This window comes from Phalacrocorax aristotelis, chromosome 1 (assembly GCF_949628215.1).
Source record: "Phalacrocorax aristotelis chromosome 1, bGulAri2.1, whole genome shotgun sequence".
Taxonomy (NCBI): domain Eukaryota; kingdom Metazoa; phylum Chordata; class Aves; order Suliformes; family Phalacrocoracidae; genus Phalacrocorax; species Phalacrocorax aristotelis.
This window is the reverse complement of record NC_134276.1, coordinates 206,372,020-206,390,494: the sequence shown is the minus strand read 5'-3', so window position 1 is coordinate 206,390,494 and position 18,475 is coordinate 206,372,020. Positions and strand designations below refer to the sequence as shown.

At 42.5% G+C, this 18,475-nt stretch overlaps 1 protein-coding gene and 1 long non-coding RNA gene across 7 annotated transcripts in view; one reads left to right on the top strand and one right to left on the bottom strand.

Annotated features, from left to right (window-relative positions):
• Positions 1–2,576: 2,576 nt before the first annotated feature.
• LOC142051853 (uncharacterized) lies at positions 2,577–10,644 on the bottom strand. The gene is made up of 3 exons (XR_012658654.1): positions 10,554–10,644; positions 3,320–3,535; positions 2,577–2,694 (listed from the first exon to the last, which is right to left on the bottom strand). It is a non-coding gene; the product is annotated as an uncharacterized LOC142051853 (long non-coding RNA).
• Positions 9,999–18,475, top strand: part of MAGI2 (membrane associated guanylate kinase, WW and PDZ domain containing 2) — a 762,823-nt gene continuing 754,346 nt past the window's right edge. For 3 of the 6 annotated variants that reach the window (XM_075081469.1, XM_075081468.1, XM_075081467.1), the window contains exon 1: positions 10,001–10,725. In XM_075081469.1, the coding sequence (XP_074937570.1) occupies positions 10,425–10,725 (301 nt within the window). In that variant the 5' untranslated portion in view covers positions 10,001–10,424. Of the gene's footprint in view, positions 10,726–18,475 lie in introns of all 6 variants that reach the window. The other 3 variants (XM_075081471.1, XM_075081472.1, XM_075081470.1) reach the window with 3 other exon arrangements.

The window sequence follows — 18,475 nt, the reverse complement described above, 5'->3', positions numbered from 1 at the left end:
ATTTCTAAACCACAAAATTTACTTATTTTCCTTAAACGTATAAAAACCAAACCAACCTTGAAAAGGTTCAACTTTTTCTTATCTATTTTATACCTATTTCTTATCAGTTTGGTTACTGCTGTCTAAGAACCAAGGTGCCTTCCTACTCTTTTGCAATGACTGAAAATGTGTTCTTCAGAAATTCTGTAATAAAAACACCATGAAAAATCTAGTCTCATTCTTTGTTTGCTGTGGATTTAATATTTTAAAAAATAAACCAGCCAACTTCTGGAGATAATAGTTTATAAATTAATGTCTCTTAGATTTTGCAACAATACAATCCAAACGCAATAACTTCAAGTATTTTTTCATATACAAAAAGGATTAAAAAAAATCTGACTAACTTTATTTCTTTTGAAGACATTGCTAAGGCTGATGGACTTTAGTAGGAGCCAAGGTCCAACCGTGTTCAGATCTGCTTCAGAAGAACAATGCATACACAAAATCTGCAGGTGGAAACCCGTGTGTTATTGACAGAAGAGCATCCTGAGGTTACTAAATACCAAAACTGAAAGAGCGTATCAGGAAAACACTGAAGTACTTGAGAAAATAATATTGTTAATTGAGTAGGTCATGCTTTTTTCTCACACCAGAAGTGCAGGGAAACAGCTGCCAGTGCAGCACTCATTTTTTAAGTGCAAGCAGTGAGGGCAAAAGATTCTTCCACTGACATATAAAATTGCATACACAACATTGAAGTCAGACATTATATGCAGCAGTATGTGGGCCCCACTGAAAATTTTGTTTCACCTACTGAGACCTCCTGTAAAGAAGTAAAAAAACCCATTCATTATTAGTTTATCTGTGTAGGATGATACATTTCATTCTATTTCCAGCAATCCTTTCTAAACTGTATCCCACAAGAGACAAAATCCTGTCAAATGAATAACTTGCCATTTTCTGTCACCACTGGGAGAGATCAGTTCCAATCTGAGACCAGCTGAACTAATACCAGTTGCACCCATTTGTTACTCTAGGAATGCCAATATATTAACCCAGTTAATACATTATTAATTCATTCAGGGCTCCTAGGTCTGGAAATTAAGAGGGATATTAATCTGGGTTTGGAAGAAGTGTCTTAATAGTGCCATTTAAATTTTAAATTGAATTGCATATTAACAGCTTAACCTTTAGGTCAAGAGGTGCCTAGAAGTCAATTTAATATATAAGTCAGTGGGACAGTTGGTATGAAGTACTACTCAGTCTAGAAATTGCCGAACTGGTCTCCATCCATAACAATACTGACTTTATGGCGAAGACGATGTGGTTCATTGAACACTTATGTCATAAGACTCCAGACAGTTGGGTCCGGTTGACTCTGCTCCTAACAAAATCACACAGAATCACTGAATTGTTGAGGCTGGATAGGACCTCTTGAGATCACCTAGTCTAACCCCATGCTCAGAGCAGGGTCAAGTAGAGCAGGTTGCTCAGGGCTGAGTCCCACTGGGTTTTAAGTGCCTGCAAAGATGGTGACTCCACAGCCTCTCTGCACAACCTGTTCTAGTGTTCAAACACCTGTAACTTCTGTTATATGCTCAGAAAGTGATCTTGGAGCTATGTGATCCCAGCCCATATTACCCATGACACCTGGATCTCTTAGGATGTAATTGCATAGCACAAAGCTCATGGTGATAGTAGGAGTCCTACAAGAAATGCAGGTAGCAGTATCTGCCTAGAAGATCATTCAATCTGAAGGCTAAAGTGAAAACAAGACACATCCCAAATCAATATACATCACAATGACTTGGGGAAGTAATTTGATTCTTTTTAAAGTTCTTTCTGATGACAGTACTTTCCCTCTTCTCCCCTCTATTAAAAAACTCATTTTAAAATCTCAACACACAGTGTTTCTCTCTTTATTTACCTGATGGTATGTTCATGCTTATTGTGCTACCTCTTTATTAACTTTGGGCTGAAAAACAACGGAGTGAAGTACATCATGTTACAGCAGCAGAACTGTGCATTGGAGGCACCAATTCATACATCATTAGCTGAAGGGGACAAAAGAATAAGTGTTACTCTCTTCAGATACACCTATGACAAGAAAGAACAAGACTTGCAAATAAAGAGTCCTTGTGAGAACAAAAGACCATCATGGTATGAAGGTTATGAGAGCTCCAACATTACTTAGGTAGAAGAAAACCAACATGCTTGTCCTTGAATGAAGCATCTGAGTTTAATTAAATAATCTGCAAGAAATTTCCAAAATAGTCTAATTACTCATGCAGTGTTTCTTTTTCATGTGTTCCTAACTACACAGCCAGTTAGTAAGAACCTTTTTCCCTTTGAATAGTGATAAAAAATTCAACACCTATGCCAGCCTAGCAAGCACAGTATTTCTTTCATTTCCAGATATCGTATAACAAGGCAGTGATAAAGTACAGTATCTTTCCCTCCCAGCACAAGCAAATACGTTTCCAAAGACAAAATCAGAATAATTTGACTTTTGAAACATTTTAAATCTATTTCTATATTCCATGTGTTCAACACAAATCTCTTAACTGAGCACAGTAAGAACTAAATTGTACCTGTCTTCATGAGGGTGGGGCACGCTTCTTTCTTCAAGTTCAGTGCCTATCTGAGAGCTTTCCCTGGGATAAGCTGGGGTGCTGTGGTCGAGCCTCAAATATTCCTGGAGACTGTGGACTTGACCTACAATTTACAGGAGCAAAAATCTTGAATTGAAATCTTGACTGAATTGTCTGTCTTCAGATCATTAGATTTAGGTCATTGTACGAGGTGAAGCTTCTTTTTTCCTGAAAAAGTCATCCAAGAAGAGACCTTCAGCATCAGTGACCTGGCAATACAGTGCAGTCCTATTCTGTGAGCTACTATTGATGGAAGCACCTGTGCAGAAATGTTCTTATTGAGCCTACTGTACATCCACTAACGTGACTGACCAGGAAGCCATATTCTGAGAGTAACGCCAAAACTGCACAATAACATAATTCAGCCTCCTTGAATACCCTTTTGTTTATCATCCCAATTCCAAAGCAAAGCCCCTCACGTGATTTTAAGCATGCATGCACCAATTCCAGAACTATACAAACAAAATTGAATAAAACCTTGGTGATGAGTTTTTATGAGGACGCTATGTGTAAGTGAGGTGGCACAAATGCCTTTACGTCACATCATCTGGAGCACACACACACTGGGTGTAGGGCAGAGAGAAGGGGTCATCAGCCTCTAAGTTTACCCTGGTATTGAGGTTTTTGGAGTACTTATATATCACTCTGGAATGAAGCTCTGGTAATTCAAAAACATTTTTGCCACTAACCTCAGTGTGATGATACTTCTACCTAAACATGCATCCATCACTAGATAATCTTTCAACCCAATGAGCTTTTGGAAGCAATCTGAATGTTTCTGCAGTTGTGAAAAGCATCCACAGCAGGCAGTTCAGACTAGCTGGATCCTGGTCCTCAGCAGCCTCTGACTGGGCGCGGGATGCCCTGTTCCTCCAGCTGTCACGGGGCAGCACAAGTCAGCAACTCTGTTGAATTTAAAAGCTTGGTAAAGCAATGGAAATAAGACGTCATCCTCGCCCAACTAAGTTCTGTAAAGCTTCAGGCTTACTATGGTACAAAAGCTGAGAATTTGGCCAGTTCATTGCTTCAGCATTACTTGCACTGAAGCGCTAAATTGGCTGAGGTGTAAATCTTGCCTACGCAGGTTTGCTCATGCTCAGCCTCTGAGCAGTGACAAGCATTGGGTGAGTTTGTGCAGGTATTATTTTAGAGCCCTTTTTTCTAAACTCCTCACTGCACCATGCTTTAATATTTATGGAAATGTATCTACAAAACATATAACATTTTATAAATTTCCATGGCAATGTCTGTGTGAAAACACACTACTTCTAACTTCAGAAGTATTTGTTAATTTTCATGACAGAAAGTCTTTGCAATCACATTAAGTGCAAGAATTTTGACATGGAAAGGCGCTTCCTCTCAAACAGATGAGAGAGATGTGCAAATAAGGTTCTGAATGGACATGCTGTCAACAATTTTACATGGAACATGAACAATACATCCCCAGAATAATATGCTTTCATTTTATCTTTTATAAGTTCATAAAATATTCATCTCCTTTCCCAGCTACACTGTGAGATCAATCTCAGCAGCACTGTTAGTTCATACGAAACGTAAAATGAAACTGATTATAGACATGAAAGAGGAAAGTCTCAGTCTAATCCAAGGGAAATGAAAATGCAACAAGGACAAAAGAATTCAGAGAATAGGTCTTCAGTAGTTTGTTAATCCAAGATATCAAAATGTAAGAGTGATTACTAATTTTTATAGATATTTTAATTGTGAAATGAATCACCAAATACTAAAGATTATAATGGGAAGTGAAGGTACTAGAAAATCAAATTCAGTGAAAGATACAGGCTTATCCACATTATTCAGTGCACTAATAATACCCTAGTGCTATCCAGTGAGGCTTACCAGTGGGTACAGGATAATTTAAACTAGCGAGTGCACAAAACGGTGCCATGGTGGTGACAAAGTCGTCATTCCAAACCCAGGCAGATACCCGGCCACTTAATTTGGTATTTTTTAGAATCCCAGCCACCACAGCCCTGTGTGCTGCGAGGAGCTCAGCAGCAGTAATTCACTGTGTGAGCCTCACACTTCTCTTTCCATTCACAGTAACAGATATTTGTAGGTTTGCTATCTTTCTAGTATTAGGCCAAATTTAAAGTGTTATTTTCTGATAGGGTATTCTGTGCAGTTTTGTTTGTCTTACTCTGTCTCCTAGTGCGGGTTTTTACTGGCATGCAATTCAAACTTGCATTTCTGTGGAAAGAGGCCATCATTTGTTTATTTTAATTGCTCTTACCAAATTTATTTTGACAGCCTGTCTCCCAGAACTTTGTCCCTGGGGAAGTTTTTGACCTCTGACAAGTCTTCTATATCTCACCTTAATCAACTCGCGATCAGCTAGCAAGAGCAGCACAGGAAGTATATAATACTGAGGTTTGATAAGAAAAAAAAAGAAAGGAAACTGGAAAAGATCACATTTAAAACAAACACCAATACAGAAATGATCAGGAGAAAACAAAATGTCTCCTGCAATCTTATAAACTCATTGTAGATTATACTACTTAGATGAACTCCTGTCTTTAATTTCTCCTTCACTCCTAAAGGCTGCATTTATTTTTCAGTACAGGCATGGAGACTATTTTCTTCACATCCAGAAGCAATCACATTTGCCCTCTGCAAGAGCTATTGCCACAACAGAAACCCTCTAATGGGTTGAGAAAGCTGAGTATTTCCCATTACTTCCCATTCTAATCAGACACATGTTTTACAAACTCTTGAAATCTACAATTAAATAACGACGTATTTTGAAGCCCTGATGGCCAAAACTATGGAAGGTTTTGGTCTAAGACTTAAAAAAAAGCCCAAAACTCCTTCTTTGGCTTTGTAGAAAAATAAAACATGTATTTTTTAATCAAAGCTTTTAGAACGTGGAGGACTTGGGAAAAGAGTTTTTAGATAAATAGCCTGAGGTTTTAGCCTTTGTGAAGCAAAAGTTCTCAAAATCTGAAGCCAGAAAATTGAAAAAGATTATATTAGTAATAATACAAGGCTCATACTAGTAGAAGTAGGCTCATAAAAGATGTGAGTGGCAGTAGCAAATATCCTAACAAACTTTTGGTGACTATTTGGTGAAATTTGCCACTGAAACAGCTAGGAATATTCAATTTTTTACCAAAGAAAGGAAAGAGATAGAATATTTTCAGAATCCCAAAGAGAACACTTAAAACTCTCAGCAGAAGACAGTGAAAGCAGCTAAGACACTCCGGAGCTCTCCTGGTGGGAATACTAACTATTGCAATCTTCTCAGGCAACTAAGGGCATAGGCAAAATTTTTGTCAATTTGTATTTAAATGTCTGAATGCTGCCCAAGTCCTAGATGAACCTATGTCCTGTGGTGGAGCTAGGTTGTAGTGTCAAGAAGCCTCACAAAGAATAAGGCTGTCAGGTAGTCACATGCTAAATAGAAAACCGTGAGAGAAAAGAGGGATTATGCCCATGCTAAAACGGAAAAAATAAGAGACGGCAACATCATACAGTTGGCATCCAGTCACAGAGGAAGCATGCGCCAAAGCAGGAACTTAACATCTTCTGAGTTCAGGTCCAATGTTACAAACACAATTACAAGGTAGAGAACTCCATTCCTGCATAATTAATATTAGGTAATGGATGTATTTTCCCTTTTTCCCCTTTGGCACATGCAATACATCATTTTCTACTTGAGGAATTCACTTATCCAGAAATGTTGCATACTGAAAATACAGACAGAATTCAGTTATTTTTTACTGAATCTGTAGCGTTACAGTAGGAAGGCTTACTTTCCAGCTACAACATACATTTATTTACTGAAGTCTCACACTTCAGCTTACTCATTGCTCAACTTTACTCCCAAAAGTACAGTGACTTACTGGTTCCTGTGTACCAGATTTAAAGGAATAATAAAAGGCATTTGTGTTGTATTTGGTGAACGTGTTTCATTATGTGCTGTTTTTACTTTTACCTATAGGAAATCCCTTGTGTTAGATACCCTTACATTCGCACTCAGGACCAATTCATGCCCTTCTGGGATGAAACCGAACAGATGGGACTGACAGAAAGATCTTGCCAAGTCACAGTCTTTTTCATGCTCTTCAGGGACCAGGCAGAAAGTCTGCAAACTTGCCCCCTCAGCTACACGCTAGGACACTTGCTGTCAGTGACAAAGATAATCTTGTTTTACAGCTACTCCTCTATCACCATAAATATGAAACAAAGTTATCTGAAAGAGTATAGCTGCTGCAACAGAACCTTATATGAGGTTCAATTTCCTTACAATATATTTTCATATAGAAGATCAAAGCAAACTATGCATTTCCATCGATGTCCTTACTGCCCCAAACCTTGAGAACATAAACCAGTGATGGTATGATGGCAAGACTTCATCTATACACAGTCAACCCCAAACTCTAAAATCATATCCCCACTACAAGATAATGCTGCAGAGAAATACCACATCCCTCCATCACCCTTCAATTGCCATACCCTTCACTCTATCCTCATCCTAACAGGTATGACCTACCATTCCACTCACCCTTTGTTGGGTGTCTCTAAACCTGAAAGCTGCCATCCTTTCCTGGTACGAAGAACAACTAACACACAGCTCTGTTTTGGGAAAACTGTTAAGGCTCCTTCCATACACTCCCCAGCTCTCTGCCAAACCGCGGATGCCTGCGCTGGGGTCTAGCTCCTGCTGCTGCCCCCCTTCAGAAGGCAAAGGTAACACAACCATAATTGATCTCCCTCTGGACCACCACCTCCATCAGCTCTACATGGTAGTATTTTAGATGAACACAACTATCCAAAATATTTAGAAATGAAGAGTTCCTTCAGCTTGACTTTTCCACAACATGTGTTAAATCAGAAACACTCTGACTTGCAGGCCTTTTAGTATGGGAGTTTGTGCCACAAATTATTTAAGAAGGAATCCACCTAGTGTTAATGTCATCTACCTTAAACTGGTAATGGGCACTTACAAAATTGTGATCAACAAATTATTGGAGATGCTTAAGAAATAGGAAAATAGCACCCACAGGATTCACTTCCCCCATCTACTAGGGATATTTCAAATATTAATGACACATATTTCCTAACATATTCTTAAAGCTATGTTTTTGGCAGATGCCCTCGTGTTCTGCATATATTGTGGTGAACATGAAGTTATTTAGAAATTTACTTTTAATTATCAGACAAATCAACAACTGCAATAATATACTAGCAGAATGACTATAAACTCTAAATAAAGAAACGGCGACCACTTTAGTAGAGCAGAGGACTCAGCAAAGAAGTGACTATGGAAACATTTGGGAAACTGAAGGATACCAGGAAGTTACGTCTTGTAATTCCTATTTTTAGCCATTTGCTTCCTACCTCATTTCTAACCTGAAAAGCAAGACAAAAAGCAAGGGCAGGGCTACAGAGAGAAACAAACCTACTGACTCTCTTCCTCTCTTTCCAAGTGTCTTAGCCCATTTCTGTCCAGACCAGAGGCCCTGCTTCTAGTGGCAGCAGAACACTCCTGATGGTCTTTGGAAAAGGAGACCATTACTGTACTCCTTTCCCACCAGTGAAAACCTCTTAGTACCTTCCAGTCAAAGTACCTTTCCAGTTCCCCTCCCATCTTCAGCTCTCTGTGCTTACAGATCTCTTATTTCTAGTTTTGTGGGCTCGTTTTATTTTTTATTCTTTAATCCCACTTTTGTGAAGCCCCTCACATACAGAGCTTTGCACCACTGGCCAGGCCCACACCGCAAAGCAGGTGAAATGACTTGCAGGATACAGACTTTAGTAATTTCTCATTGCTTTCCTCCCCCCTGCATGTGCCCCTTCCACCTCTGACTGCACGAGGACGTTAAACAAGTAATTCTTGGATAACTTGAACTGAAGAGCCCTGGTTTCCCACAGACTTATACTGAGGCTGATAATGAGCTGTAATTGAAACTTTTCTCATTACCAAGACATTTATACGGTCTCTCAACCACGTGAATCACTGTTTAATAAGAGGCAAGTTCATGTTACAGCCTTTGGGACATTTACAGGATCCCTCAGCCCTACCCAGCTGCCTATGTTCATGAAATAACTTAATTATATTTGAGATAGACTTGGGCGAAACTGCCCAACAGCTTCAAAAGTTACTGGAGAAGTAAAGGAGACACAGCCAAGCATGATCGCATAAGGGCCTGTTTCCATAGGAACCTGGAGGGAAAACAGCAATACAATTTGTGAAAAATTTCATTGCAGAGTCACTTTATTGCAATTTTTAAAATATCTGACCAGCTTTAAATCATGTGCTGTAACACACGCTGCATTTCTCCCACCTTCCCCCATTCAGTACCCTGTCTGCAGACCCTCGCCTTCATGTACCCTGCACTCCTGTATCCTGCAGGCACAAAAACTACACTTCTTGAAAGGAGGTTGCTCTGTCTGCATTTTGTCAATCTCCCCTTCAGATGGAAACTGTTTTTTTAGGCAAAGCAAGCTTCTCAGAGACATGCCAACTGCTACACACCACTGCTCGCACACGTGTTAGGCATATGACAGAACTAATTAAGGGGAGAGCCCCCAGGAGGAGTGCATTACATATCACCTGCTGAACAAAATGCATCCCAGTGCTTGGGCAGACCACCGCCCTGGAGGGTGGAAATGTCAGTCTTTGGCCACTAAGGCCATTTGGAGTTTAAGGCCAAGGACCAGATGGCCACCGGAGGGGGGGGGGTGGTAAACATCTGGCGGGCGATGGTAAGTAGATTTTATAGAAAAAAACTGCCACCGTTCCCTTCGTGATAACCTCTCCAGGTGTCACACCCATCTGAGCGATTAGCTCCCGTCTCCCGCGGCCACTGTAACCAGCGTGAAAGGGTGCCCACGTACAAGCCGGTGGGTGTGAGACCTCCGAACGGAGGGAAACCACTCGGCCAACGTTCCCGACGTCGAGATCCCCGAAGCAGAAGGGGTTCTTCCGTCGTTCCGGCCCCAGCTGGGATCCCGCCTGCCGCTCGGCCCGCCGCGGCCGCGAGCGGCACAGGACACGGCACCCCCGCCTCCCCCTCTCGCTGCCCCCCGGCCCCCGCGGCGCACCGGCCCGCCGCCACGCGCTCCGGGGGCGGCCGCTCGCCCCGCCGCGGCGGCACGGCGGGGGCTCAGGCCGCCCCGCCGGAGCGGGGGGAGGGCCGGCCGGGAGGCGCCCGAGGCCGCCGGGGAGGCAGCGAGGGGCGGCCGCGCTGGGGCCCGCCGCGCCATCTTGCCCCCGGGCGTCCCCTCCCGCCGGGGCCGAGGGTCGCCGTTCTCCCCGCCGGGTGCCTCCCCCCGCCCGGGCCGCTCTCCGCCTGCTGCCGGCCGTGCCAGGCAGCCTCTCTCTCGGCCTTCACTACCGGGTCAGGCGAGGCGGGAGCGGCGAGGCAGCGCCCGCCTCGCTCCGCCACCGCCACCCCTCCTCCTCCTCCTCCTCCGCCTCCTCCCCCTCCTCCCCTCGCCGCGGCCGTCCCCTCCCTCCTCCCTCCCCGCTGCCAGTTTCTCTACAACTAGTACATCCCCGCACAGGCAGGGTCCCGGCCGCCGCGGCTGCCATGGATATCAGCTAAAGCCGGACGGAGAGGGCAGCGAGGCGCTCCCCGACCCAGCTCCCCAGCCCCGCGGGGCTGCCGCGCCCTCCCTCCCGCCGGCCGGCAGCAGCGGCGGCCGCTCCCCGCCCGCCCTGAGCCTGCCCCGGAGGAGCCCGGCTGCCCCGGGGAGCGGGGCGGGAAGAGAGGGAGGGAGGGAAGGAGCACGGAATACAGGGCGGGAGTCGGGCAGAGCATCCCCACGGCAATGTCCAAGGGCTTGAAGAAGAAAAGCCACTGGACGAGCAGGGTCCACGAGATCGTGATCGTGAGGAACCCGGAGGGGCAGCTGGGCTTCGAGCTGAAGGGGGGCGCCGAGAACGGGCAGTTCCCCTACCTGGGGGAGGTGAAGCCCGGCAAGGTGGCCTATGAGGGCGGCAGCAAGTTAGTGCCGGAGGAGCTGCTGCTGGAGGTGAACGAGACCCCCGTGGCCGGGCTCACCATCAGGGATGTGCTGGCCGTGATCAAGCACTGCAAGGACCCCATCCGCCTCAAGTGCGTCAAGCAAGGTAAGGCGGGGACGGCCGCCCCGGCCGCCGGGGCAGGTCTGGGGGGACCGGGGGGGGGGAAGCAACTTTGTTGCTGCAGTTTGACTTTCCCCCTCCCCGCCGGAGCCGCCCCCTCCCCGCCGGCGGGGGGAGGACGCGAGCGGCGCTGCGCGGTGCCCGCAGCCGGGCGAATTAAATGTGCGTCAGTGACAGCGCTTCGCCATGGCGGGGGGACGGGGGGGCGGCAGCGCCGCCGGGCAGCACCCCCGGGCGGCCCCCTCGGGCGGTACCCCCGAGCAGGACCCCCGGCACCCTCACCCGCCGCCCCTCCGGCGGCTGCTGCGGGGCGGGGCGGGCGGGTAGCGCTGCGGAGCGGGGCTTGCCCTTGGCCTGTGGGCAGGGGCTCCCCGCGGCGCGCCGGGTCCCTGCTGGCATTAAGGGCGGCTTTAGCATCTCTTAAGTGTCATTAGCGGAAAAGTCATTCATTTGATCCCCGGTGAAAACGATCGCCTCATCCTGGGGAACGAGCAGCTCGGAAAAAGAGGGAGGGCGAGGCAGAAGGAAACTTTGGGAGAGAACGGTTGACTTTTGCCTCTCCTCTGTTTCTCTTATTTATTTTTGAAGTACTGTAATAGGTTAATGCATTTCCAGGGAAGTCAATAGAGAAGAGACGCCACAGATGCTGTTTACATGTTTGTTTCTGTCCTCTTTAAACTATGCTGAGTTGGGCTAACTGCAGCTGAATGCGCGTAAGGAGGTTTCAGCTACCCCAGCAGCATTTCTGGAGCACAGGAGCTGTGAGCTGCTCTGGGAACCGACTCTGTAGGTGCTCCTTGGACGTGGCTGGGGCAGCAGCTCTACGCGTGTTGCTGAAGTTCGCGTTTCAGCCGGCAGAAAGCTCAGCCGCTGAGAATGTGGGCATTTCTGCGGTGGGAAGACTTTAGATGCCGTGCATCAGAGATGCTTGTGCTCTGTAACTATAGCCAGTGGCCTTTGCTCAGAGGACATACAGGAGAGTTCCTCTGACATTTGGTATAATTTTGTAATTTATGTCATAGAATAGTTTGGGTTGGAAGGGACCTTAAAGATCATCTAATTCCAGCCCCCTGCCATGGGCAGGGACCCCTTCCTCTACACCACGTTGTTCAAAGCCCCTTCTGACCTGGCCTTGAACGCTTCCTTGTTGGAATTGGCAGTTTATTGTTTAAAGTGGCATTTGTGGTACTTCTGAATGCTTGAAAGATACACCAATTATAAGTTTATCCAAACCCGGAGAATCAGTAGAAGGAATTTGACTTTTCATTCAGGCCTTCAGAATGAACTCTATGATATATTCAGTTATCTGCATAAGGTCAAACTTCTAAATAAAGATGATCTGGGATTTTTCTATTTGTCCTTTTGGGTAAGTTGTGCAGTATGTTGTAGATCATATCTTGATGGTCAGGCAATGCAGGGAGACACAGTAGTTTATATAAGAAGTGAAGACGAGAAAGGAGTATAATGGATTCTGTCTTGCAGCAGAACGTCATCTCTCCAGGACTCCTGGAACTCACTCTCTCCTGAACTCCAGGAAACCTGCTCTGTAGCTTTCTCTTTTTATTAATAATTTTAGTGTGAGTGGTCTTACTGTGACAGGATTCAAAAAGAAGCAGCAGTGGAAGTGTCAAGAAGACGAGGGCACATTGCCTGTTAAGTTATTTAAATTCTTACTTTTTTCTTTGCAGAAGTCCTATAGATGATTTACAGTAATGCCAATTTAAGGTTATGTTCATTTACTATGTGAAACAGTCTCTGTCCCACCTCTTCACTGTTTTTCTAACATTTCTCTTTAAGTCAAAGCAATCACCAGTGATTCATTAATGTGTGCACCCTTAATAAAGATATCTGTCATACATGAATTAGGGACATTAGTCAGGCATTTATTCTTGGGATTACTGCAAGTTTCTTGAATGAGACATAGAGGAAGAATTCTAAATTCCGCCTAGTTTTTATATTTATCTCTCTGAGTAGTTTAACTTCAGTATGCTAGCACACTACATTTTTGATAGGAGTCTTCAAAGTGCTGGCCAGATGACTGCGTGTTTGGAAGTGACAGTTCTGCATATATTCTTGGACTGAGAAAGACTTCCTGGCTGGAATGATCTTTCTTGTGCTCCAGCATCCTTTACCTCGCCAAAGGGAGAGGCCTTCTGGATCCAACTTCCTATTTTTTAAAAAAAAGGTCAATGGTTTGTGTATTTTACCACCTGACTCCTCTTCCAGCATAATTCAGACAAATCTCTGCACCCCTTCATTACAAAGCACAGACAGCAGACATCTACGTTACTCACAGTAACAAATTACTATTCCCTAACAATACCTTGCAGTAGTGTGTAGGAGAGAAAAAGCTGGGCAATAAAATCTTTATATGTTTTTGTAACTTTTGTTCTCCTTTTAGTTATAAAACACCTTTAGCGTGCTGGAACAAGGTTAATGACTCCATTATCATTGTTTCCGCATAATTTATCAATGATATCTCTGTAAATTAGACTAGCATGACCTTGAATGCACCATGTGACTGTAGCTGCTTCAGTGCTGCCTAGGAATGAAGTTGGAGAGAGAAATGTGGAGGTAGGGCATGGCTATTTATAATGTGATGCTTAAGAGACTGTATTTCTCTTGTTTGAAAGTTTTGATAATTCAGCAGTGAAAATTCACTTGTAGATGAAATCAGGGAATGGCTAATTCAGTTTACAGGAATTAGCTGTTTTGAAGTATGGAAAATAAAAGTACTTTCATGGTTTTTCATTGTGTTGTGTTTAATGAAACACCCCCTTCGTCAAAATAATGACGTACATCTTTTATCACATTACGAGATGAAATACTTCTTTAAAACAAGTCTGATGGAATATTGCTGTTTTACGTGAGCTGAGCATTTCGAACTGAAAATATTAACTTAGAAATAACAATCCTATAATGTAGGAGTTGCTGCATATCATCAGGAGGAGTAAACAGCATGAGAAACTAATTAGCACGTCCATGATATGATCTGACACAGGACTCTCCTAAGTATGACACCCAATAAATAAGGTTTTAATGCAGGAAATTATTGCCTCGTTTTGCATGGGGAGAAAAGATTGTAAGAACCATTATTACTATTTATTATTATTATTATGTAATCCTAATTGTAAGAGTTCACAGAGAAGTACTCCCTGGAGACTATTTCCTGTTTGGGTTTCTTTGTTAGGTTTTTTTGGCGAGCCACTTATTATTCTACCGTTGGCAGAATCACAGAGATTCTCTTAAAACACATGGGGTGAAATCTTGGCCCAGATGAAGTCAATGGCAAAGCTGTCCTTGGCACCAAATGAAGAAGACAGGATTTCCTCTGTAAAGTCCTGTGTTTTTTTGAATATATACCCTTTCAGTAGGATAATTTTGTACTGCAATCAAATTAGTCAGGCATATTTGCAAATGTTATGCATTCTGACCTTCTACTCACTCTGGTGAAGAGAATAGCCTTGCTGTTTCTCAAAGAAATACTTCTGAATTTCAAATGTCATTGTTTTTACATGCAGAACAATTTAGATTAAGTATTATCTTCTTCCCACAGATGCACAGATGCGTAGTTGTAAAAGTAGCAAGGCGTTAAGGGAAGGCATCCTAATTTGGATAAGTAATCACATGAGGAAGAGTCATGTGAGGAGCAAGATTGTCTCTAGCTCCCTCTCTGTTCATCACTGCTGTCTCAGGTCCACAGTAATTTTTTCCAGTAATTCCCATCAGTAGGCGACAAAGGTCCATGATGTGCACAGACTCTAATTACAGCTTTGGTTTTAGTTTGAAGAGTTGTAGGAACAGCCCACTCAGTTGTACTGTATAAACCATGATCTTTATTCCTTGCATAGAGTTATAAACTTCCACAGATGCCCTCAGCAGAATCCCAACGAACGGTCTGAAAACATGGATTTCAGAACTCAGGAACATTGCAGCAGATTTTGTCCTGGAGCTGCTGCCTGACACACCTCTTCCTCAAGGAAAATGGTTTGGACATACTACTAAGTAACCAGGTGATCTGAATAACCGACCAATTTAGTATTAGAAGTATTTAGTTGTATGACCACATGAAACTAGTTGTTGAACTGAATACCACTGATACTTTCTATTGACACTTTCTAATGTCTCTGATTTGACTCTAAATCATCAGACTTTAAGCTTCAACTCATAATGCTTTAGCTCGTTATGCAGAAAGGCATTTAGTACCTATAATGTAAGCACGGACTTAAAACCAGTTATACTTTCTCAGTCTAATCAATTACTAAGGAGTAATTATACCCTAAAATATTTTGCTGACTATAGATGGGCTTGGGCATATTTGGAAGTGCTTTCCCTGTCAGGAGAAGATTTGGACCCTCTTTGGGATGGAATCAAGAGTTGCTGTGTTTGGGCAGACTGCAGGTCCACATCTTCCACACCCTAGTTCTGGCAGTGGTGACAACGGTTTCCCAGGGAAGAGTAAAGGGACAGGACAATACTGTCCCAGCACCCAGTGATTTGTGGCTCAGGGATTAATAGCCTTGTAGTGGGTTTGGAGTTTTTTTCTTTCTTTGTTTTGTTTTTGTTGTTTTTTTTTTTGTTAATGAGTTCGTCCGTAAGTTTTGCAATTAAAACCTGGCTTGCAGTTTACTTTTTTCTTTTAAAAGTCTGTGACAAGGCTTTCGACAGAGAAGTACAGGAATGTTTTGGTTTTCCAAGTTTTTACTCTGCACAAATGTTACTGTTTTCCTAGACTTCTTCATACACATTTTCCTATGTATAGTTATGTTTCTAATAAATTTCTTTGGTTATTTAAATTAATAATTCTTCTCTACCTTCATTAAAATACACTGTGCATACAGATTGTCTTTCTGTGTTTTTCTTCCTGGGTATCGATATATACTGTCTTCCAATATGTGAATGTTGGATAAAATTTTCTTCACTAATACAAAGAACAATATTTTACAATAGAAAGCTGCATGGTTTTCCCAAATAATAAAAAAAATTCACAAGCGTCTTGCAAAAACCAAACGCAAAGAACTATGAAAACCTGCATGGTTGCACTTCTGGTATATAATGCAAAGATATTCTTTGAAAATAAACAGTACTTCAGATCTACTCCCTTTTACTAACTTGTGCTCCTTAGGATTTTACTAACTCTGGAAATCAAATTCAGAGTTTTCTTTTTACCATTACTTTATGTCATTCTTATGCTTGTCCATCTTAATTTAAAGACCATTGAAGCTGACTTCTGACTCATGTAGCTGGTGATTTATTCTTCAGCTCCTCCAGAAAGATAGTGATGTTTCATGTCAGGAACTCTGTGAGTTCACTGGCAGTAGAATTATATTAATCAGTCCTTTTCCTTCTCTGAGAATTACAAATATGTCATTAAAGGATGGGGCCATGACTTTGTTAGTGCATCATTTCCTTGAAGAAATGAAATAATTGAGAGTGCTCTGCTTAGTTCTGTTGAGTGACATATGGTAAAGTTAATCTCACACTAACACTTGTCCATCTGTTGATACTGTTGACATCAAAGGAGAGTCCTGGTATGAGGGGCTAAAACTACATCTGACTTATTTTATTCATCGTATAACCTTACCTGCATTAATTCAGCATTTCATGAAAGATATGGATTCTGAGCTTTTGCTTTGGTGTTTGTGGTATTCACCTTGCTCCTTATAGATGAGGAGCTCCTTTCATGACATGAAAGAGTCGATAAATTATTCATCTACATTTTTTGTATACAAGAAGAAGTGGTTTATATATATATTAAAAAGTGCTCCTTCAGAAGGAATTTATGTGAGGAGGTGGTCATAATTCCGATTTAGACAGGGTGATGGGAAGTGCTGCAGTAGCTGTAGAAACAGATGTTTCTTGTTCTTCTCTTCCTCATAGAGCTATAACAAAAAAAAATGGAAACTTTTTTTTTGCTGGAGAGCATCAAGACAAAGGTTGAAGAGCATAGTGCTATTGCTTGACTGTGTTAACATTCTGGAAGTAATTTTTTTCTTCCGTACATACAGTAAGTGTTTATATGAGTATACATATACATCTGTACATATTTTTTTGAGAGCTACAGGTAGGACTTTTTATCTGTACGTTGAGAATGTGTAAGACAGTGTAGTATTGCAGCACAATAACATATAATGGTATTTATGGGCTACAGTACTGATCTAGAATGTTTTTCATACAAGTTGTGATGCATATATATATATGATAGTTACAATGAACCTGTTCACTCTGGTGGCGAAGCAACGTGCAGTATAGCACAGTATTCTGCAGTAGGAAATAAAATCATCATAAACTTCGGAATAAGATTGACTAGGTGCCGGCCCTAGCAGGTGCAGTCTATAGTGCAGAGTTTGGAGGTATTGATTTCAGCAGCAAAGTGCCTATCTTTGGTTTTGTTGCTGAATGTCATTGCAATGCTGGCCTTAACTGAATTTTCTAAAATCACAGGGTCTGTGACCTCAACAGTATCTCTTCAGCACACCTAACTTATTACGCATCAGTTTCCTTTCAACCTCATGGAAATCTACTCAGTAAGAAGGTGTAATAGTCTTGCTGGCAATTTGTATGGCTTTTTCACTGTAGGTTGTAGCTACTGCAGTGGAAAGTGGAATAGCAGACAGAAGCAAGAGAAAATCAAGAGAGCAAAGGGCATTAACAAAAAGGAACTTTATCTAGCATTCCTAAACTGGACAAAAATTCTCACTAGTAATTGATAATCTCTAAAACAGTGCTTATGGTTTGAATGTTGTTTTAACATTAGCCTAAAAAGCACCGTTTATTCAAACCTCCTATCCATAATTTGGACTCTCCACTAGAATCTTAGTTGACAGAAGGCTCTTGTTTGTTTATATCTGCCATTTATTTACCCTTTTTACAGTGTGTAAATGAAACACAAATGCAATATTTCTGAACTCTCAGCACATGCAGATTGCTAGGATACAGGCAGCTTAATCAAAAGGTATGTTGCTGCAAACACAGCACTTCCAGGTGTCTCTTCATTCGTATATTGGTTATGATTAGTAATATATGAATAATGCTGTTTCACTCTGCTTATCAGCTTCACATGTTTCTCCTGGATGTCTTCGATTATTTCCACAATGCATGTACTCAGGATGAAGGAAAGTAAGCAAGGAACAAAATGCAGAACGTAAAATGTGAGAGAGAAGGAAAAAAAAATTCAGAGGTTACTAAACTGAAATACTACTGCTTTTAGAAATCACATGCTCTGTCATATTCAAGAGAGGCTGTACAGCCCTGAGGAGATTCTCAAGCACAGGGAAAATCAGCACAGGAAACGTGCATTTCCTAGGTCTGTCTTAGTTCCTCAAAATATGTTGAAATCTCATGCTGGGCTAAAGCTGTCCCTCTAAAATACTCACAATTGACTCATTCCAATGAAAAAAATTGTATTCCTTCTTCTTAAGATGACATCATGAGCTGTTCTTAATGTGTCTGTATTTCTGTCCCAAGTTCTCACCAAAGTAGGCTGAAACAATGGTTCCCCTGAGAAATGGGGGAGAAACCCATATTTGTGTTGGGTGACACATACTTGTGTCGGATGATTTTTGTATGTGTGTGACAGTCCTACAAGAATGGAGATTTACCAGGTACTGTTCAGTTGCCATCATGCCAGAACTGCACGCCAGGCCCCTTGCTGAGGCGTCACCTTGACCTCCCTGGCTCACTTTCTGCATCCTCCCTCTCTGGTACCAAAATGGTTGTGGTGTCATTGACCTTC